Raw genomic sequence first — 18,145 nt, forward strand, 5'->3', positions numbered from 1 at the left:
TCTGCACATTTAGAAAAGTTTTTTCAATTTGGATTAAGGTATCTCACAATTTCAACAAATAATAAAAAAAATAGGAATACTTACCACGTTTATCAGACCAATAACATGCGTGTATTCGCTCTTGATTACTCACAGATACCAAGTACCGAAACCACTAGCAGTTTTGAGCTACATGCTCTAAAAATAAAAAAAAATCTAATGTTTATTTGAGCTGACATTTTTAGAACTTTATTGGTTGAATATTTTTAACTAGCAAATCACTATGGTGGAATACATTCTATTGATACTACAACCTTAGTTCTTAAATAGGTCATAAAGAAGCTACATACGGCAAACTTTTGTAAAACAATAAACAGTTGTGACTGAGTGATTACAGTGTTGGCTTGTAAAGTGTGACAAAATAATAAAAAACAATTTGAATTAATAATGTACTACGATTTCCCACTAACAAGGACCATAGAGGAGTACTGTACTGTCACTTTGAAAATGACACTTTTGTCTAATGACATAGTTTTGGTTTATTAGGCCTTAAGAGTGTTAGTAAATAATAATTAAAAAAACGCCATAGCATAAATGCATACAAGGTGCCGAATGAAATGAGCAAGCAAGGAAAGACAAGTATACATGCACAGAGATTTTTGGCTGACTCAGTACTGTAAGGAGTTTTTTTTTTTCTTTCTTTCTTTCTTTTTTTTTTTTTTTTTTTATAAACACTGATACTTGCAAAGTTTGGGCAAAACTACAAAAAGACTGCAGATACCATGTCAACAATTGTGTTCTGTTCAGATGAATACGCTGTTCCAAAGTATGCACAGCACAAGTCTGCAGTGTCATGTAGGAGAATGCTGGCTCATAAAGGCCCACGGGATGCAGGTAGCAGTGGGAACAGGACGGAAGCCCTCCTCCTCCCAGTAGCTTCCTGTTTTCACTAACTTTGTCATATATTAAAAAAAAAAAAAAAAAAAAAAAGCCCAGTGACACCAGCAACACGCTCTCAGCTTGCTCTAAACCAACTTGCGTGTGGGGGCATGCTGTTGTTATTAGCTCGTTTGTTATTCAAATGTGTTGTAATAGTGAACATATTGAAAGTATGTGGGGAGTCAAAATCACGCGCAGGATTTTAAGCAGCTGTTTAAAATGAAGCAAAAGAAACAACAATCTGTTTTCTGCCTCCATCTAGTGGTAATAAAGTGAATTATTATGATTATTGCCTCCCTTCCGGTCCAGACGTCTCAGCTAAATGATGCTTGTTAGATGCCAGCAATTCTGGGCTGCTTTTCATCTGCAGTTTGTTTGATTTGAACTGGATGTATTGGATATCACAGTTTGATTTTACAAGACCATTAAAATAATTCCTACTTAAAAGAAATTGGTCAAACAACTGTATCAGCGAGAACAGTTAACGTTTTTTTTTGTTTTTTTGCATGGACATTATCAAGCCTAGTCAAAATAATTTTTAATCACAAACTCATCCAATCATAGAGCCTGTTCTCCTTCCCGTTCAGTAGGCATTTACAAAATAGTACAGGAATGCACTGATTTGGAATTTTATTCATTTTTTAAAACATTTCTTAAAATATGAAATGGGATTAAAATCCTAAAATAAAAAGTCTAAGTTAATTTGCGTTAATTATGAAAGTATAAACAGCTTTTTTTCTGGTGTGTACTGAAGCAAACAAAACAAAAACAAAACAAAATATATATATATATATATATATTGTTATCGCACCTATTCTTCTGAAAATATTGTGCAATCATTTTGCTTGGATAGTATTGAAATTGTATCGCAAAATGTTTTGTATAACAGTCTTCACGCTTACTTTCATTTTATTCCAAAATAAGAAACTGAACAGTCCATAGAGGAACAAAAACATGAACTAAAAAAAATTTAAAATAAAAAAACTGCACGCGATAGCCTACGCCATGGGTACTCGAATACAAAATATGAAAGGCCACAGAGATTTATTATCAGTCAGGCCACATTCAATAATACTGTAATATTCAAAGCAGATCAAAAATAGGAACTATAACAAAATCATTTTTTAAAAAAAAACTGAAAATCAAAACAAATATTAAGCCCTGTCATGAATTGAAAACATATCAGGAAGGGGTTAAGAAAATGTTTAATTTTAAATATAAATACAAAGAACCACAAGAAAGAAGGAAATATACCAAATATAGATTGGTAAGTAACATTGGATAAATAATAATCAAATGAGTACACTTACAACATATCAAAAAACGCTGTTGAGTTAGCAACATTTACATAGTTAAAATAGCACACTTCCTTGCTCTTATCCTGAAAAACAAAGCAGACCACTTCTGGTAGAGGAATAGCTGACATAACGATCCATACATGGTAGCTTTCATTCATTAACGTCCCGTAAAATACTGAGGATGCATCCCGCTTCGACAAGTAATGGCTCATGCTGAAGGCACTTTAAGTAATACTTGTGTGTCGCTACTCAAGTTGTGATTCCCGCACACAGCCAAACCAAATGTATCATCGGGGATCCACAGTACAGACTGAGTCGTACCCTCTGGTTCCAGCTACCGTGACGTCGCGTGGATGGGACCGCTCCAAAGACAAATATGCAAATGAATACAAAAGTTAGAAACCCTATAGGAACCGAAATTATATACAACACAGTCAATGATCATTTTATTCCCCGAATGATGAATGACTTTGAGGCCTTTTCTACAGGCTGTCTGTGTATCGTTGGCATGGAGACAAGTCACGATCTACATGTGCCAACCCAACCATAAACATTTTTCAATTCCCACTTCATAGCCTCACATCCACAACGAATGGACTGGCCAACTGCGGGTTGTGCGAAGTGAAGTGTGGTTTACGGCCATACTACTACTCACCTATAGAGTACTCCTGCTTCATAAAGTAGGACGGCCACTCTATAGGCAACCCCTGAGGCCGCGTCCGGCCCGCCAGCCACCTATTTGTGGGCCCAAACTGTTACAGGCCTTTCCAAGATCAGACAGGATCAGGTGTCTTCAGAGTAGTAGTATTGTGCACAGTTGAGACTTGACCGGGACTACCTTTAAGTTTCTTTAAAATGAGCTTTTTCAAATTTGTATTTCAGTTGCTATAAAGACCAAAAAAAAAAAAAAAAAAAAAGAGGCAGGTGTGCTTTTTCCATTCAGACGTCCTTGTTGACAAGACACTACTGTGCTTGCATGTCCTCAAGCTGAATGTCGTTTTCAGGTGGAATGTCAGGCTTTGGCGCGTCCTCGTCCAACTTCTTCACCTCAGTGTCTTTGAGTATCTGGGAGACGAGGCGCTCATAAAACCACTCCAGATCCTGAGGGTCCTCTGGCCAGATGAGGTACTCTCTCCTCTGGACGAACGCTCGAACTGCGTTGTACTTCATCAGCTGGTAGTGAGCCACCTAAAGTTGGGTCACAGCAATTTGTAGCAAATTATCTCGGTGCATCTTTGTGTTTTATTCAAATATTTACCTTCTCGTGTTTTCTGTTGATACCACAGCAGTTTTTTTTTTTTTTTTTTTTTTTTTTTTTTTTTTTTTTTTTTTTATTAATGGAAGACCCTTAGCGCTTGAGAGCCTGCTTGACTTTCGGTTTTTTCAGAGTTCGAATAAAAAGTCAGAGTTATAAAGTCGAACTCCACTGAGGTCGTACTAGTCGTAATTTGACCAACATTTTACAGAAAAATAGGTCACACTATAGTTTTGACATGAACCACTGGTCCGCATGTATTCACGCAAGATCTTAGCATACAGCATACGATGCAAAACCTTTTTTTTTTTACCTCAATTACAGCAGCACTATGGTCATAGTTTTACCTTTTCTTTGGCAGCCTCCACAAGTAGTGTGAAGAAAAGAAATATGTGATGAGAAAAAGAATATGAATACACAATATTGCCAAAGGTGTTCGCTCAGCTGCCTTGCTCACCAGTGCCCAAAGCAAGCTCCATAAAGATGGATGAGACTTTGTTGTGGATAAACTTAACTGGCCCGCACAGAGTCCTGGCCTCAACCAGACTGAGATCCAGGTGTTCTCGTCCAACATCACTGTGTGACTTCACTAATAATACGCTTCTGGAAGAGTGGTAAAAAAATTCCCTGCATACACTCCTAAACCTTGTGGAAAGCCTTTTCAGAAGAATTGAAGCTGTTATCGTGGTAAAGGGTGGACCGACACCTTTGTTCGCCTGTTGAATCATTCAAGATTCCAAAAGATATTTGTATATGAACGAGAAAAGTCATTTAACATGTCAAGCTCGGAGGTTTAATCGCTGAACACCAGTAATGAATGTTCATGATGATGAATGTCTAATGGTAATCAGCGCAACCTTGACACAGACAAAGTTGGACACCAGACCTTGTTCTTCCTATAATTTACGCCTAACTGCGCCTCCGACTTATTGTTGTTTTATGACTGGACCATAACTTTGCATGGGAGCCAGCCCGTTGCGCACTATTATTCCGTTTGCGCCTCATGAGCCACACCATTCTTCATTTATAGTGCTGTATTCTTCGCATTTACATTTTGCCTTTTTTATTTTCTTTGATTCTTTTCCCTCCTCGAATTGTTTCGGACACACTCTAAATGGCCCAATTTTAACACGCGATGGCACAAGGCGAACAGGCACACAGTACAAAGCGTAAACAGAGAATCTTCGTGAAGAAGCGCTGACCTTCCCGACCACCAACATGATCAGAACATTTTTGAGCTCATTCAGCATGCGGCCCTGAGCCAAGGTGAATGCCTCCAAGCACCAGCCATCTGAAAAGGGGCACAAGAGAATTAGTTGTGGAAACATTTTATTTCCTTAGCGAGAGAAATACACACTCTGCCACTGGTGTAAACAACTGAAAAATGTCACAAAAAGTTGATACATGAATTATTGTATTGACTTCCTGCCATCTAAAACGAGCATTTATTTGTTCTGTCCGTCACTATGCCTCCAAACCACGGGGATCACCGGTGACGCCACGGCACGTTTATTTCAAATTCCTCCCTATTTTGTGCAGTTTTCATCATTCAAACCGCCCCTGAAAGCTGTGAAACTAATAAATATATCCATTATTATAAATGGATAAATAGATGAACAAAGATCCATTATTTCTTGTGAATATTTTTTGGAGCAATTAAGTAAAATGTGATCATTTCCCACAGCATACCTGAAAAGCGCTCACGGCACACTGCTTGGGAATCACTGCCCTAGACTCACACCTATGGAATTTACTGTCGATGCTTGGGATGAGGCCACTCATTAAATGCTATACAGTGAACCTTTGCTACAGGACTGTATATTGCAGTTCATCTTCCAGGCACCGCTATATCTTACTGGAGCAATCTTACTGTATATGGGTTTTTACAGTATACAGGCAAGTCTGAATTTAGATTTGCGCGCCTTTAGTGTAGTACCACATTGTGCCGCAACATGCCGGACAGCACGACTGGTTTTCTCAAATGTTTTCTGAGCTGATCAGAAGAAAAAAAGAGCTGAAAAATTCTTTACATACAACGCCACCACATGTTCAACCAGGATGATCTTTTCGAGGTATCGGGCCTTTTCATACTTGGATTGGAAGCGGGTAATTGGCTTCATATTACACCCAATTATTAAGTTATATTAAGTCTGTACCCCGAGTAAGTGGTTGGCACCAGGGGAGCCATAAAGGGGAAAACGTGACGATGATTCTGAGGGCCCATGACTGGCACGGGTTTAAGAAATAGAATTTTCAATTTGCGGTATTGAAGTGGTCCAAAATGCTATTTTTCTTCTTGGAGCCCGAAATCCCTAGTGGTGCACCTGGTTGGCGCCTCATCTTTTCTTAAAGAGAGAGTTAGCAGTTTTGAAAAACAACGATGACTGCAATGATCTTTTGAAAAATCAACCCGCTCTGACCACATGTAATGCCTCTAATTTAATTTTACAATTATTTTACAGCTGGGCGCGACAAGAATAGCCAACCAGAGATTGTAGCGATGGAAGGTGTGACCGAATCGTCTGTCAATCATTTGCACATGCACACACAGCCTCGCTAGGGGACACAGCAGCCTCGTCCAAAAGACACTATTATTTAAAAATAAATAAATCAAGATTATTTAACTCCAGTTAGCGACAAAAGTTGAAACGAAGGAATTGGACAGCTCTCTACTTCAAATCAAGGGTAAATGTATATATTGGTAATGTCCAAAACACAAATAACTGCATATGACTGAGCCTGGAAAACCACCATTTAAGTCACGTCAACGTTCTCACCAGGTCGTCAGGTAAGTTGATCACATCTCATATTTTTAATTGACTGTACATTCCAGAAAAATGAAACCGGTAACATTTTGTGTTTGGCAATACTCTTGGTGAGCTGTGTACAGTAACGTTGCATGCTTGCGGTCGACTGAGGTGCACTCTGATGTGACCAGATGAGCAGAATGCACTGGTCCCTTCCTCCAGGCCAATTCCAGCGGGTTCCTGGCGCGTTTACAGCCGAGTGAGGTACGCACTGAAGTGGCCAGGCCAAAGCAACTCACCGGTCCCTTCCTGGATCTTTTTTCCCCCCAAGTTTAGTGAGCTGGGGGAGATTCTTTGAACAGAGACGCGAGGGAGCGGGGATTGTAGGTAGAGCTACATTCAACTCTTACTAACAGTTTGAAAACTGAAAACTCTACCTCTAAATAAATAAAACCTCCACTGGCAGTTTACAGTAGAGATGGGCAGTATATCAATTAGTTCATTTTAGTTACTGCGATTGGTTGGCAAGTCCACGGTGTATCCCGCCTCTTGCCCAAAGTCAGCTAGAATTGGCTCCAGCTCACCAGTGACCTTAATGAGGATAATAAGCAGTATACAAAATGGATGGATGGAAGAATTTTCTGTGAATTGGGTTGATTTGTGTAAAATATACACAGTATATAAAATTAATCAATTTATCGATAATCTTTCCAGTGATTACATAAATACTAGTTTGAAGGGTTCAGTAATATATCAATAAAATTGTACCTTTAAGGAACTCCTTGGAGACAACACACACAGTCTTTTTGCTCCCCCAGATGGCATCTCTGATATTGGAAAGGTGGTCCTCACCGGGCAGGAAGTCTCTGGCTTCGAAGCAACAGTGTAGGATGTTCTCTTCAGAGAACATGTTGTCCAGCTTCTTCAGTAAAGCAGCCTCCACCCACCTGTAGTCCATGTTGCTGAAACACAGGTAGGCGTCATATTGGTCGTCCTCCAAACGAGGCGGGGCTTTGGGACCCTCGAGAACTCTACCGACAAATTTTTTGTAAGTAATGTAAATGCATCCACGGAGACGAGCGTAAGCGATCCCACAGAGTGTGACGGTGAAGATGAGGAGGGCAGAGAAGATGAACAGCGCAAACTTAAGGTCTTGGACCGCCAGCTCATCATCAACCTCACACGGTTCAATGAGCCGGAAATATTTGAGCAGCGGAAGGTCATAGTAAACAGCCGGAAATTCGCATCGATAATCCTCAACTGGACTGTAGAAGGTTACGTTGGTCACATTCATCCACTTCAGGAAGCTCTCGAGATGGCAATCACAGTGAAAGCGATTTCCCGAAAGGCTGAGGAGCAGGAGGGAATTAAAGGTCATGGGATCAGGATTGGCCAAGAAGTTGTTGGAAAGGTCAAGGTTTCTAAGGCTGTTGGGAAAAACATTTGGCTGCAGATAGGTCAGGGCATTGGATGACAGGTCAATGACAACGATAGAGCTGAGACCGTGGAAAATGCCGTGTGGGAGACTCACGAGGGAGTTTAAGCTTAAATTTAGACCGACCAGATTGTCGAGGTGATTAAACACATCAAGGCATGTCCCCTTAGCCCAAATCAACTGCAGGGAGCTATCATGAAGATCCAGCACTTGTAAACTGTGATTAAGAGGAATTGAGATATTCTGACCGAGTGTGCACCACTTAATAAAATTACCACCGAAAAATAATTTCTGAAGCTGCTTGAAGTTGGTTAACATTAGAAAAACATCCTCAAGGTTTGTTAATCGGTTATTTGTCACATCCACATGAATAGCGTTGATGCTTAGTTTACCTATATTGTATAAATCAACTAAACGATTGTCGCCTAGAAGGAGAAATTTAAGGTTGTGCAATAATGCGGGATTACCCAAAATCCGCAATGAGTTTCCTGTCATATATAACTCTTGTAGTTTAGGAAGACCTTCAAAAGCTTGATCACCCAGCACACCAATGTTATTAAAAGACAAATCCAAAACCCAAAGTTCTGTCAGACTGCTAAATGTGTGTGAATATACTTCTCCTAGAATGTTAAATGACAAGTTGAGCAATCTTAAATTTCCCTGCATACCACTAAAGGCCTGGCCGTTAATTTGGTTGATTTTGTTTTGCGAGACATCAATTATGAGCACATTGCTCAGAGGACTGAAAACAGCTCTCTGCAAGGCAAATATTCTGTTTTTAGACACATCAAAAATCCTTAATGTGCTGTTCCCAAGACCTTCAAATGTGTGCCTGTCTGGATCTGGTAGGTTGTCATGTGAGAAACCTTTCCCCAAGTGTCCGGAGAATATGAGATGATCAATTGGAGTACCCCGCATTGCTTTGAGAAACAGTTTGGTTGTGGTCACATTGAACCCATTGGTTGATAAATCAAGGATATTGAAGGCCATTCCTCGAAAGGGGTTTCCACATCTTTCCCAATCGAAGTCGATAGTGGCCATTTTGTACAAGTGATTGGAGTCTAAATTGAAGTGTGTGAAATACTTCCCCCTGAAACCAATGAGATCTTCTTCACATAGTTGTTCAATCTTATTTAACATGAGGTTTATCTGTTTCAACTTTGAAAGGTTTTTAAAGAAAAGTCCAGGTTTTAGTCTTCGTAGTAAATTACCAAAAAGATTAAGCTCTTCTAAGGACAATAGTTGCTCGAGGTAGTTGTGTGCCAATATGGAGTCTGTCAAGAAGCAGTGGTCCATGAAGAGGTGCTTTAAACTGATCATCCCTGCAAATGCTTGCGGCTCCAGTTGAAGGCCAATATTGTCGCCCAGAACCAAGCGAACCAACTGAGTCTGCCTGAGGAAGGCGTCGTTCCTTATCATGAGCGGCACAAACTGCTTCCCAAGATCCAACTCGAGCAGCTGTTCCAGGTTTTGGAGTGACGTGTTGTTAATCTCAGGAATTCTGTTCCTCTCCAAGTAGAGGTGGGTGATGTTTGGAGGCAGAGCAGGTACCCACTGAAGACTTTGTCCGTGACAAGCTGCTACAAGGCCATATATTTTACAAGATGTGACAACCTGTAGAAAGAAAAAAAAACTTTTTTTTTTTTTTTTTTAACAGTGAATACTTTGTTTTAAGTGGAGTTCCGTTCCTAAAGTGGCGACCAAACCCTAATTTTACAGGTGAAGTTAATTTGACCGTAAAACTTTTGAATGCACATGTCCAACTGTTCAATGTTCAAGTTGCTGCACACAAACAGGTGTCTGATCCACGAATCAACAAAGACATTTCCTGGGGGAAATTTGGAATCTTGTACCAGGGCTACAAGCATGGAGCGGGCCCTCAATAGGCTTTTTGGAAGATTTTATTTATCCATCCATCCATCCATCCATTTTCTACCGCTTATCCGGGTCAGGTCGCGGGGGCAGTAGCTTTAGCAGGGACGCCCAGACTTCCCTCTCCCCAGCCACTTCATCCAGCTCTTCCGGAGGGATCCCGAGGCGTTCCCAGGCCAGCCGAAGGACGTAGTCTCTCCAGCGTGTCCTGGGTCGTCCCCGGGGTCTCCTCCCGGTGGGACGTGCCCGGAACACTTCACCAGGGAGGCGTCCGGGAGGCATCCGAATCAGATGCCCCAGCCACCTCATCTGGCTCCTCTCAATGAGGAGGAGCAGCGGCTCTACTCTGAGATCCTCCCGGATGACCGAGCTTCTCACCCTATCTCTAAGGGAGAGGAAGGAAGGAAACTCATTTCGGCCGCTTGTATCCGGGATCTCGTTCTTTCGGTCACGACCCACAGCTCATGACCATCGGTGAGGGTAGGAACGAAGATCGACCGGTAAATTGAGAGCTTCGCTTTTCGGCTTAGCTCCTTCTTTACCACAACGGACCGATACAAAGTCCGCATCACTGCAGACGCTGCACCGATCCGTCTGTCGATCTCCCGTTCCATTCTTCCCTCACTCGTGAACAAGACCCCAAGATACTTGAACTCCTCCACTTGGGGCAGGATCTCATCCCCGACCCAGAGAGGGCATGCCACCCTTTTCCGACTGAGGACCATGGTCTGCCGAGGGTGTAGAGCTGGTCCACTGTTCCACGGCCAGGACGAAAACCACACTGCTCCTCCTGAATCTGAGATTCGACTTCCCGACGGACCCTCCTCTCCAGCACCCCTGAATAGACCTTACCAGGGAGGCTGAGCAGTGTGATCCCCCTGTAGTTGGAACACACCCTCCGGTCCCCCTTCTTAAAAAGGGGGACCACCACCCAGGTCTGCCAATCCAGAGGCACTGTCCCTGATGTCCACGCGATGTTGCAGAGGCGTGTCAACCAGGACAGCCCCACAACATCCAGAGCCTTTAGGAACTCCGGGCGAATCTCATCCACCCCCGGGGCCCTGCCACCGAGGAGCTTTTTAACTACCTCGTGACTTCAAACCCAGAGATAGAAGAGCCCGCCTCAAAGAATCCACACTCTGCTTCCTCATGGGAAGGCGTGTCGGTGGAATTGAGGAGGTCTTCGAAGTATTCTCCCCACCGACTCACAACGTCCCGAGTCGAGGTCAGCAGTGCCCCATCCCCACTATACACAGTGTTGGTGGTGCACTGCTTTCCTCTCCTGAGACGTCGGATGGTGGACCAGAATTTCCTCGAAGCCGTCCGGAAGTCTTTCTCCATGGCCTCACCGAACTCCTCCCATACCCGAGTTTTTGCTTCAGCGACCACCAGAGCTGCATTCCGCTTGGCCACGCGGTACCCATCAGGTGCCTCAGGAGTCCCACAGGCCAAAAAGGCCCAATAGGACTCCTTCTTCAGCTTAACGGCATCCCTCACCGTTGGTGTCCACCAACGGGTTAAGGATTGCCGCCACGACAGGCACCGACCACCTTACGGCCACAGCTCCGGTCTGCCGCCTCAGCAATGGAGGCGTGGAACATGGTCCACTCAGACTCGATGTCCCCAGCCTCCCCCGGAACATGAGCAAAGTTCTGTCAGAGGTGGGAGTTGAAACTCCTTCTGACAGGGGATTCTGCCAGACGTTCCCAGCAGACCCTCACAATACGTTTGGGCCTGCCACGTCGGACCGGCATCTTCCCCCACCATCTGAGCAAACTCACCACCAGGTGGTGATCAGTTGACAGCTCCGCCCCTCTCTTCACCCGAGTGTCCAAGACGTGGCCGCAAGTCCGATGACACGACCACAAAGTCGATCATCGAACTGCGACCTAGGGTGTCCTGGTGCCAAGTGCACATGTGGACACCCTTATGCTTGAACATGGTGTTCGTTATGGACAATCCATGACGAGCACAGAAGTCCAATAACAGAACACCGCTCGGGTTCTGATCGGGGAGGCCGTTCCTCCCAATCACGCCCTTCCAGGTCTCACTGTCATTGCCCACGTGAGCATTGAAGTCCCCCAACAGAACAATGGACTCCCCAGCGGGGGCGCTCTCCAGCACCTCCTCCAAGGACTCCAAAAAGGGTGGGTACTCTGAACTGCTGTTTGGTGCATAGGCACAAACAACAGTCAGGACCCGTCCCCCCACCCGAAGGCGGAGGGCGGCTACCCTCTCGTCCACCGGGGTGAACCCCAACGTACAGGTGCCGAGCCGGGGGGCAATAAGTATACCCACACCTGCTCGGCGCCTCTCACCGTGGGCAACTCCAGAGTGGAAGAGAGTCCAACCCCTCTCGAGAGGACTGGTACCAGAGCCCAAGCTGTGTGTGGAGGCGAGTCCGACTATATCTAGTCGGAACTTCTCGACCTCACACACCAGCTCGGGCTCCTTCCCTGCCAGAGAGGTGACATTCCACCTCCCTAGAGCCAGCTTCTGTAGCCGGGGATCGGATTGCCAAGGTCCCCGCCTTCGGCCACCGCCCAGCTCACACTGCTCTGATGTAATAATAATTTAATAATCTCATGATAATTATTTGTTACTTTCTAGTCACCAAGAACCCAAGTGGCCGGAAGACCACTTTGATCGAGAAAAACGTCATGCAGAGTGGGACTTCAGTAAGGAGTTTTTCTGCGATGTACCCGGTAAAGTTTGCATTCCTGAAACAATTCTAAACTCGTCAAAGGGGGTTTACAATGGAAAACATTGTACTTTTGGTTGTTTAATGTCAGCTAAATTATTTATTTATAAATAATTATTTATATATTTATTTATTTTTTATTTTATTTTATTTTGTCTGGTCCCTCACCTAGGACCTGTTTTTCATGGGTGACCCTGCCAGGGGCATAAAGCCCCAGACAACTTAGCTCCTAGCTCCTAGCTCCTAGGATCACTGGGACACACAAACCCCTCCACCACGACAAGGTGACGGCTCAAGGAGGGGGATTTTATTTATTTTGTTTTTAATATGTCCATTGTAAAAAAAGAAATAATTAGGATAAAAAAACTATGACGATGTCATGAATGTTCAAATAAAATACATTTTGCGGTAAATGTTTGACAACAAGGTTGCTTTAATCAAAGTAAGGCTGTCTGAGACTACTTACATCCACATTGCAAAAATATAAAATATTCCTGATAATAATGGGGAATGATGAAAGAAATGTTTCCCAGTCGAAAAACAATGTGGTGGGGGGATGGTGATACTTTTTCCATCCATCCATTTTCTGTACTGCTTATCCTCACTTATCCTCGCGGGTGTGCTGGAGCCTATCCCAGCAATCGTCGGGCAAGAGGCGGGGTACAACCTGAACTGGTCGCCAGCCAATCGCAGGGCACATAGAAACAAACAACCATTCGCAGTCAGATTCACACTTTTGGGCAATTTTGGAGTCTTACAATCAATCTACCATGCATGTTTTTGGGATTTGGGAGGAAACCGGAGTACCAGGAGAAAACCTACGCAGGCACGGGGAGAACATGAAAACTCCACACAGGTGAAGCCTGGATTTGAACCCGAGTCTTCAGAACTCTGAGGCAGATGTGCTTTTATTTTTTTACCGATTGAACTATAACCTGCCGAATTGGCGGTGAAACCCGCCACTGCTGAAATTCACCCGCATTTGGTGGGTTGGTGGGTGTTAATATCAAGTCCTGCCCATATACAGTATGGGGGCACAGACTTGCTCTGTTAGTTAGCAGCTATCATACTGGATGTTATATTAGTGGTGGTGGAGCGAATGAAAAGAGGGAGAGGTGACTTAATTACAGTTTTATATGTTATTTAAAGATTGTTTCACAGCCGTTATATTCAACACCGCAAATACACTTTCCCGCACATCTCCACCCAACCCTGAAGCTCCGTCACAAACCTCTGAATCACAAAAACAGGTGTGCTGTTTAAAATACAAGCCACAAAAACTAAAAATTAAAAAGACTATCTTCAATTTGATCCACAAACAAAAAAATTATTAACAAATTTCCAAGCCAGCACCCTTCCCTAAAAACCACAATTGGCATTGATCTTGTTAGGGTGTGACACCTACCTGCACATTCAAACCAATGAAGAGCAGCTGAAGAGCCATTGTCCACATGTTGCACTTTTTGCAGTTCATTATCCTGGTGGGGCACACATTGAAAGTGAGCTTTTCAGGATGAGGTGGTCACAGTGGCTTTGTGGTAAAGCAGCTACCAGTGAGAGCGCAGTGCATGAGCAAAGTACTTAAGAGAGGAGGAAATTGTGTAAGACTGTTTGCTTTTAAGTTGGTTAATAGCTCACTGGTGCAGCTTGCCACACTCATAAAAGACACCCATGTACATATACTGACTCCTCTGGCAAAACTTCATTTAAACAGTTGTGTTTGTATTTAACTGATAACGAATGACGGTCCTCACTGTAATTACTCTTGTTCTAGCTGCCACCACACAATTACTGTATGGCTCAGCTCTCTATGTCAACATAGCATGGTTCATTGCACCCTCTTATCACACTGAATTTGATCTAATGAGACAAGCAAATCTAATCAGTCACTGACCATGCTTAGATTTATTCACTTTTACAAAAGGTCTTCTGTTACATTTCTTGTGCTTCTCTTTCCCCTCAAAATAGTATTTAATAATATCTTTATTCACACTAATAACATTAGAATCGCTAATAACATTTATGAGATCCAATAAATGAGCTGTATCAAAAAGTCTCTCAACCAAAATAACTGTTTGAGAGATATTAATTTTGAAAATGAATTGTATGTTAAAAAATTGAATAATTCATTCTGCAATGCTCAAATACACAAGTGAAACACTTATAGATATACAGTACTAGTGAAATACACTCATACACGATTTCCCCCCGCACTCAAACAAGTGAAACACTTTTACATCCACTAGTGAAATGCTTTCGCAATATTTTTTTTTTTTCTCACTCGCATACGCTAGTGCAACGGGAATTTTAGGACAGTGTTCCCTCGCCATATCGCGGTTCACCTATTGTGGATTCGGTGCAATCCAAATTTCTTTTCATAATCATATCAAACATAATTTGCCATATTGCAGGATTTTGAGTGTATGCTGTTTTTTTGTTTTTTGTTTGTTTTTTGTGGTAATATAAACTCTTCCTAGCCAAAACAAAACAGTAAAAACACAAATAAAAATGAGTCAAATCACATATTACAAAGAATACAACATACATAGTGTACAGTAATACTGTGCATTACTGTATTTTTAAGAGTTTAAAAGGTGTTTAAGAGGATATAGAAAGTGTTAATAAGAGTATGTTAGAGGTTAATAGGAGTGTGGGTTAATAGGAGTGTGGGGACGATTAATAACAGTCTGGGCAGGTTCATAGAGCTTTAAAATATGTATAACTAATCCCCCCAAAAAGTGGTCACTACTTCATGGATTTCATCTTTTGTGGGTATTTTCATTTGAAATGGAAGCCATCCAGGTTTATTTCCTCTGAATGTGTGCAAACTGTTCGGCAGACACCCGTGAGTTGAGTTGCTTTTAGAGAGGTGCGTTTTAGTTTGAAAAACCAGAGGGGCTTCCGTTCATTGTGTAATCTCTCAAAATACACATTTTGCAATTTCCGACTGCACACGTCTGGAAAAAAAAAAAAAGAGGACACAAGGCGGCCCCTTCACATGCTACCATTTCCTCACCACTCAAAACAATCACAAGTATAATAGCCTGGCTACAACATTAGGAACACTGTTGAGTAAGTGCCAGTAAGTTTAAAAAAAGAAAAAGCGATGTGCCGACCATGCTCTAGAACAGCATTCACCAACCTTTACACTTAGACATATTTTGAGAAAATGGAATGGAAACAGGCGGCACGGTGGACGACTGGTTAGAGCGTCAGCCTCACAGTTGTGAGGACCCGGGTTCAATCCCCGGCCCCGCCTGTGTGGCGCTTGCATGTTCTCCCTGTGCCTGTGTGGGTTTTCTCCGGGCACTCCGGTTTCCTCCCACATCCCAAAAACATGCATTAATTGGAGACTCTAAATTGCCCGTAGGTGTGACTGTGACTGTGAGTGTGAATGGTTGTTTGTTTCTAGGTGCCCTGCGATTGGCTGGCAACCAGTTCAGGGTGTACCCCGCCTCCTGCCCGATGACAGCTGGGATAGGCTCCAGCACGCCCATAACCCTAGTGAGGAGAAGCGGCTCAGAAAATGGATGGATGGATGGCATGGAAACAAATAATAACAAATTGTTGAATGTATACCTCATGCGGTTGAGCCAGTACAATAAATGTAGTTGTTGTAATAACGGGAGCCCTGCTCTTGTTTCTCTTCAACAACAGGTTTTTTGGTCCTGTTCGGCTATTAGGTTAAGCAGAATGGAACATCTGTATGCCGGTACAGTTTTACTGTGTCACAATGGAGTTTTTGAGCTTCCACTGTGTTTTCTTAGTGTTATAATTTAGAATCAGAGTCGAACAGAACAAAGTTTCTAGAGAGGAGAGAGAAACGAAGACAAAAGACAAAGCACTAATTGTAAACAGGATGAAAAAAGTAAGTCATTACATTATCGAGAACAATGAAACATTAAATATGAGTGTTGCATGGGGCTGTAGTGTGAAGGAAGGACAGGACAAGCTAGAACAGGACAAGGACAGGAGAAGACGCATGCAAGGGTTGTGAACCCGGCGGTACAACTGAAGTGGGGTGGGATTGTAAATGTAAATTATAAAAGTCTATCGGACGAGAGTATGAGTGAGGGGATACACAAGCAATTGCATATTCATGAGTTATTTGTCGCAATAAGTAAGTGGCCCCACACCCAGTGAAAGAGTCCCAGGGGTGTGTGCCTGTGGACACTTACAAGTGAATTGACACCGCATTTCATACACAAGGTAACTCAATGTGCTTTACATAATTAAAAGCATTTAAAAACAAAGAAAAAAACACCTTATAAATATTTAAAATAAAGAGGGAAGAGGAAGAGGCGACTGCAGCGGGACGCAAGGAACAGACAGAAGAGGAGGAAGCAGGCCCAAGGAGCAACAGGGGGGCCCCACCAGCAGCCAGAGCGGGGGAACCAGGCGGGAGCAAGCACCGCTCCAGCACCCACGGAACATGGGCAGGTCACACCACCAATACTCCCCGGGAGGTCACCCCAGTGGTTTCCCCCCACCCCTAGATTGGGAAGGAGTGAAGAAAGTCCCGCCCCCACAGACGCCGGAACCTGCAAACCGATCTAAAAGGTGTGGGAAAAGAAAAATACATACATAAATAAATATAATAATAATAATAAAACAACAACAAAGAATACAAAATTCAAAAGTTTACTTTCACACTTACGAAGATAGTCTTGTTATTGTCAAATGGCACCCAGGCAAAGGAATGAAGAGTCTAGATTTAGCATGTTGAGGAAAGGTGACCAGCTATCTATGTATACATGTAATTGATTTTTTCGTTCTGCTGATATTTTTTCTAACGCAATATATTCTATGATGATATTTTGCCACTGATTGATGTTAATAGCTTGTTTGTTTTTTCCAGTTTAATACAATTGTTTTCTTAGCGGTAGCTAACGCGACAAGTAATAATTGTGAATAATTATTAGGGAGGTCGATTATGCTTAAGTCGCCAAGTATGCACAATCTTGGGGAAAGTGGAATCCTGAAATTCAAAATGGAAGAGAGTTTTTGTGTAGCCGAAGACCAAAAGCATTGAATTGGTTTACATTCCCATATAGCATGAAAATAGGTGTCTTCGGTATTTTTGGTACATTGCGCGCATATAGTAGATGGAGAATAGCCCATTTTATGCATAGTGTACTGAGTAAAGTGTGTTCTATGAAGCACTTTATATTGTATAAACTGTAGATTTGTGTTTTTTGTCATTCTAAACATATTGTTACAAATCTGTATACAGTAGCTACGGCCAGCGGACATGGAAACGTCTTCTTTCCATTCGGTGATTGGTAAGTGCATTGATTTAGTACATGAAATTAATTTATAAACTTTTGAAAGATTTATTTTACTTTGCGGGAGAAGCTTCACTATTTGCTTGACATACTTGACAGTTGACAGTTCAAGGGTGCTCTGGAGTGTTGGTATTCTTTTTTTAAATTACTGCTTTTAATTTATTGTATTGCAGAAAGTTTCCACCTGTTATTTGGAATTCTTGGAACTGTTCATCGCGTGTCATAAAAACATTATTGTTTAATAGTTGTTGTAGGTGGTCAATTCCATGTTGTTACCATGTACTAAAATGAAAGGGTATATTAATTTCGAAATCTGGATTATGCAAAATTGGGGAGAGCATACTGGGAGCTGATTGAGATCCTGTAGATTCTAAACTTTGCCACCAAGCCGTTAAAATGGATGCGATTATTAGGTTCTTGAAGCATTTATGGCATTTAAGACTTGTGGAAATAAATGGGAGTTTGATTTTGTTGCAGTCTATTTGTTCCAATTCCAGCCAAGAATCACACTCCTCAACCATTGCAGTGCAGTTTGATGAGGTATTGTAATTGGTTCGCTAAATAATAGTGTTTAAATAATAGTGTTTAAAGTTGGGAGCATTTAGGCCTCCCTCCTGTTTACGTTTCTGAAGAG

The 18,145-nt window shown here is 42.5% G+C and overlaps 1 protein-coding gene across 3 annotated transcripts; it reads right to left on the bottom strand.

Moving 5' to 3' along the window:
• Window positions 1-2,154: 2,154 nt before the first annotated feature.
• tlr5a (toll-like receptor 5a) lies at window positions 2,155-13,765 on the bottom strand. 3 transcript variants are annotated; one of them, XM_061705047.1, is made up of 4 exons: window positions 13,632-13,765; window positions 6,987-7,180; window positions 4,674-4,762; window positions 2,155-3,404 (listed from the first exon to the last, which is right to left on the bottom strand). In XM_061705047.1, exons 1-4 carry the CDS (start codon window positions 13,637-13,639, stop codon window positions 3,180-3,182), a joined length of 516 nt encoding a protein of 171 aa, XP_061561031.1. In that variant the 5' UTR covers window positions 13,640-13,765; the 3' UTR covers window positions 2,155-3,179. The 3 variants fall into 3 exon arrangements, with proteins under 3 accessions (XP_061561031.1, XP_061561030.1, XP_061561032.1); XM_061705046.1 differs by having other exon boundaries at window positions 6,987-9,267; XM_061705048.1 differs by lacking the exon at window positions 13,632-13,765 and adding an exon at window positions 8,865-8,946.
• Window positions 13,766-18,145: the final 4,380 nt, after the last annotated feature.

The sequence above is a fragment of the Phycodurus eques genome, chromosome 18 (assembly GCF_024500275.1).
Source record: "Phycodurus eques isolate BA_2022a chromosome 18, UOR_Pequ_1.1, whole genome shotgun sequence".
In the NCBI taxonomy this organism is placed as follows: Eukaryota; Metazoa; Chordata; class Actinopteri; order Syngnathiformes; family Syngnathidae; genus Phycodurus; species Phycodurus eques.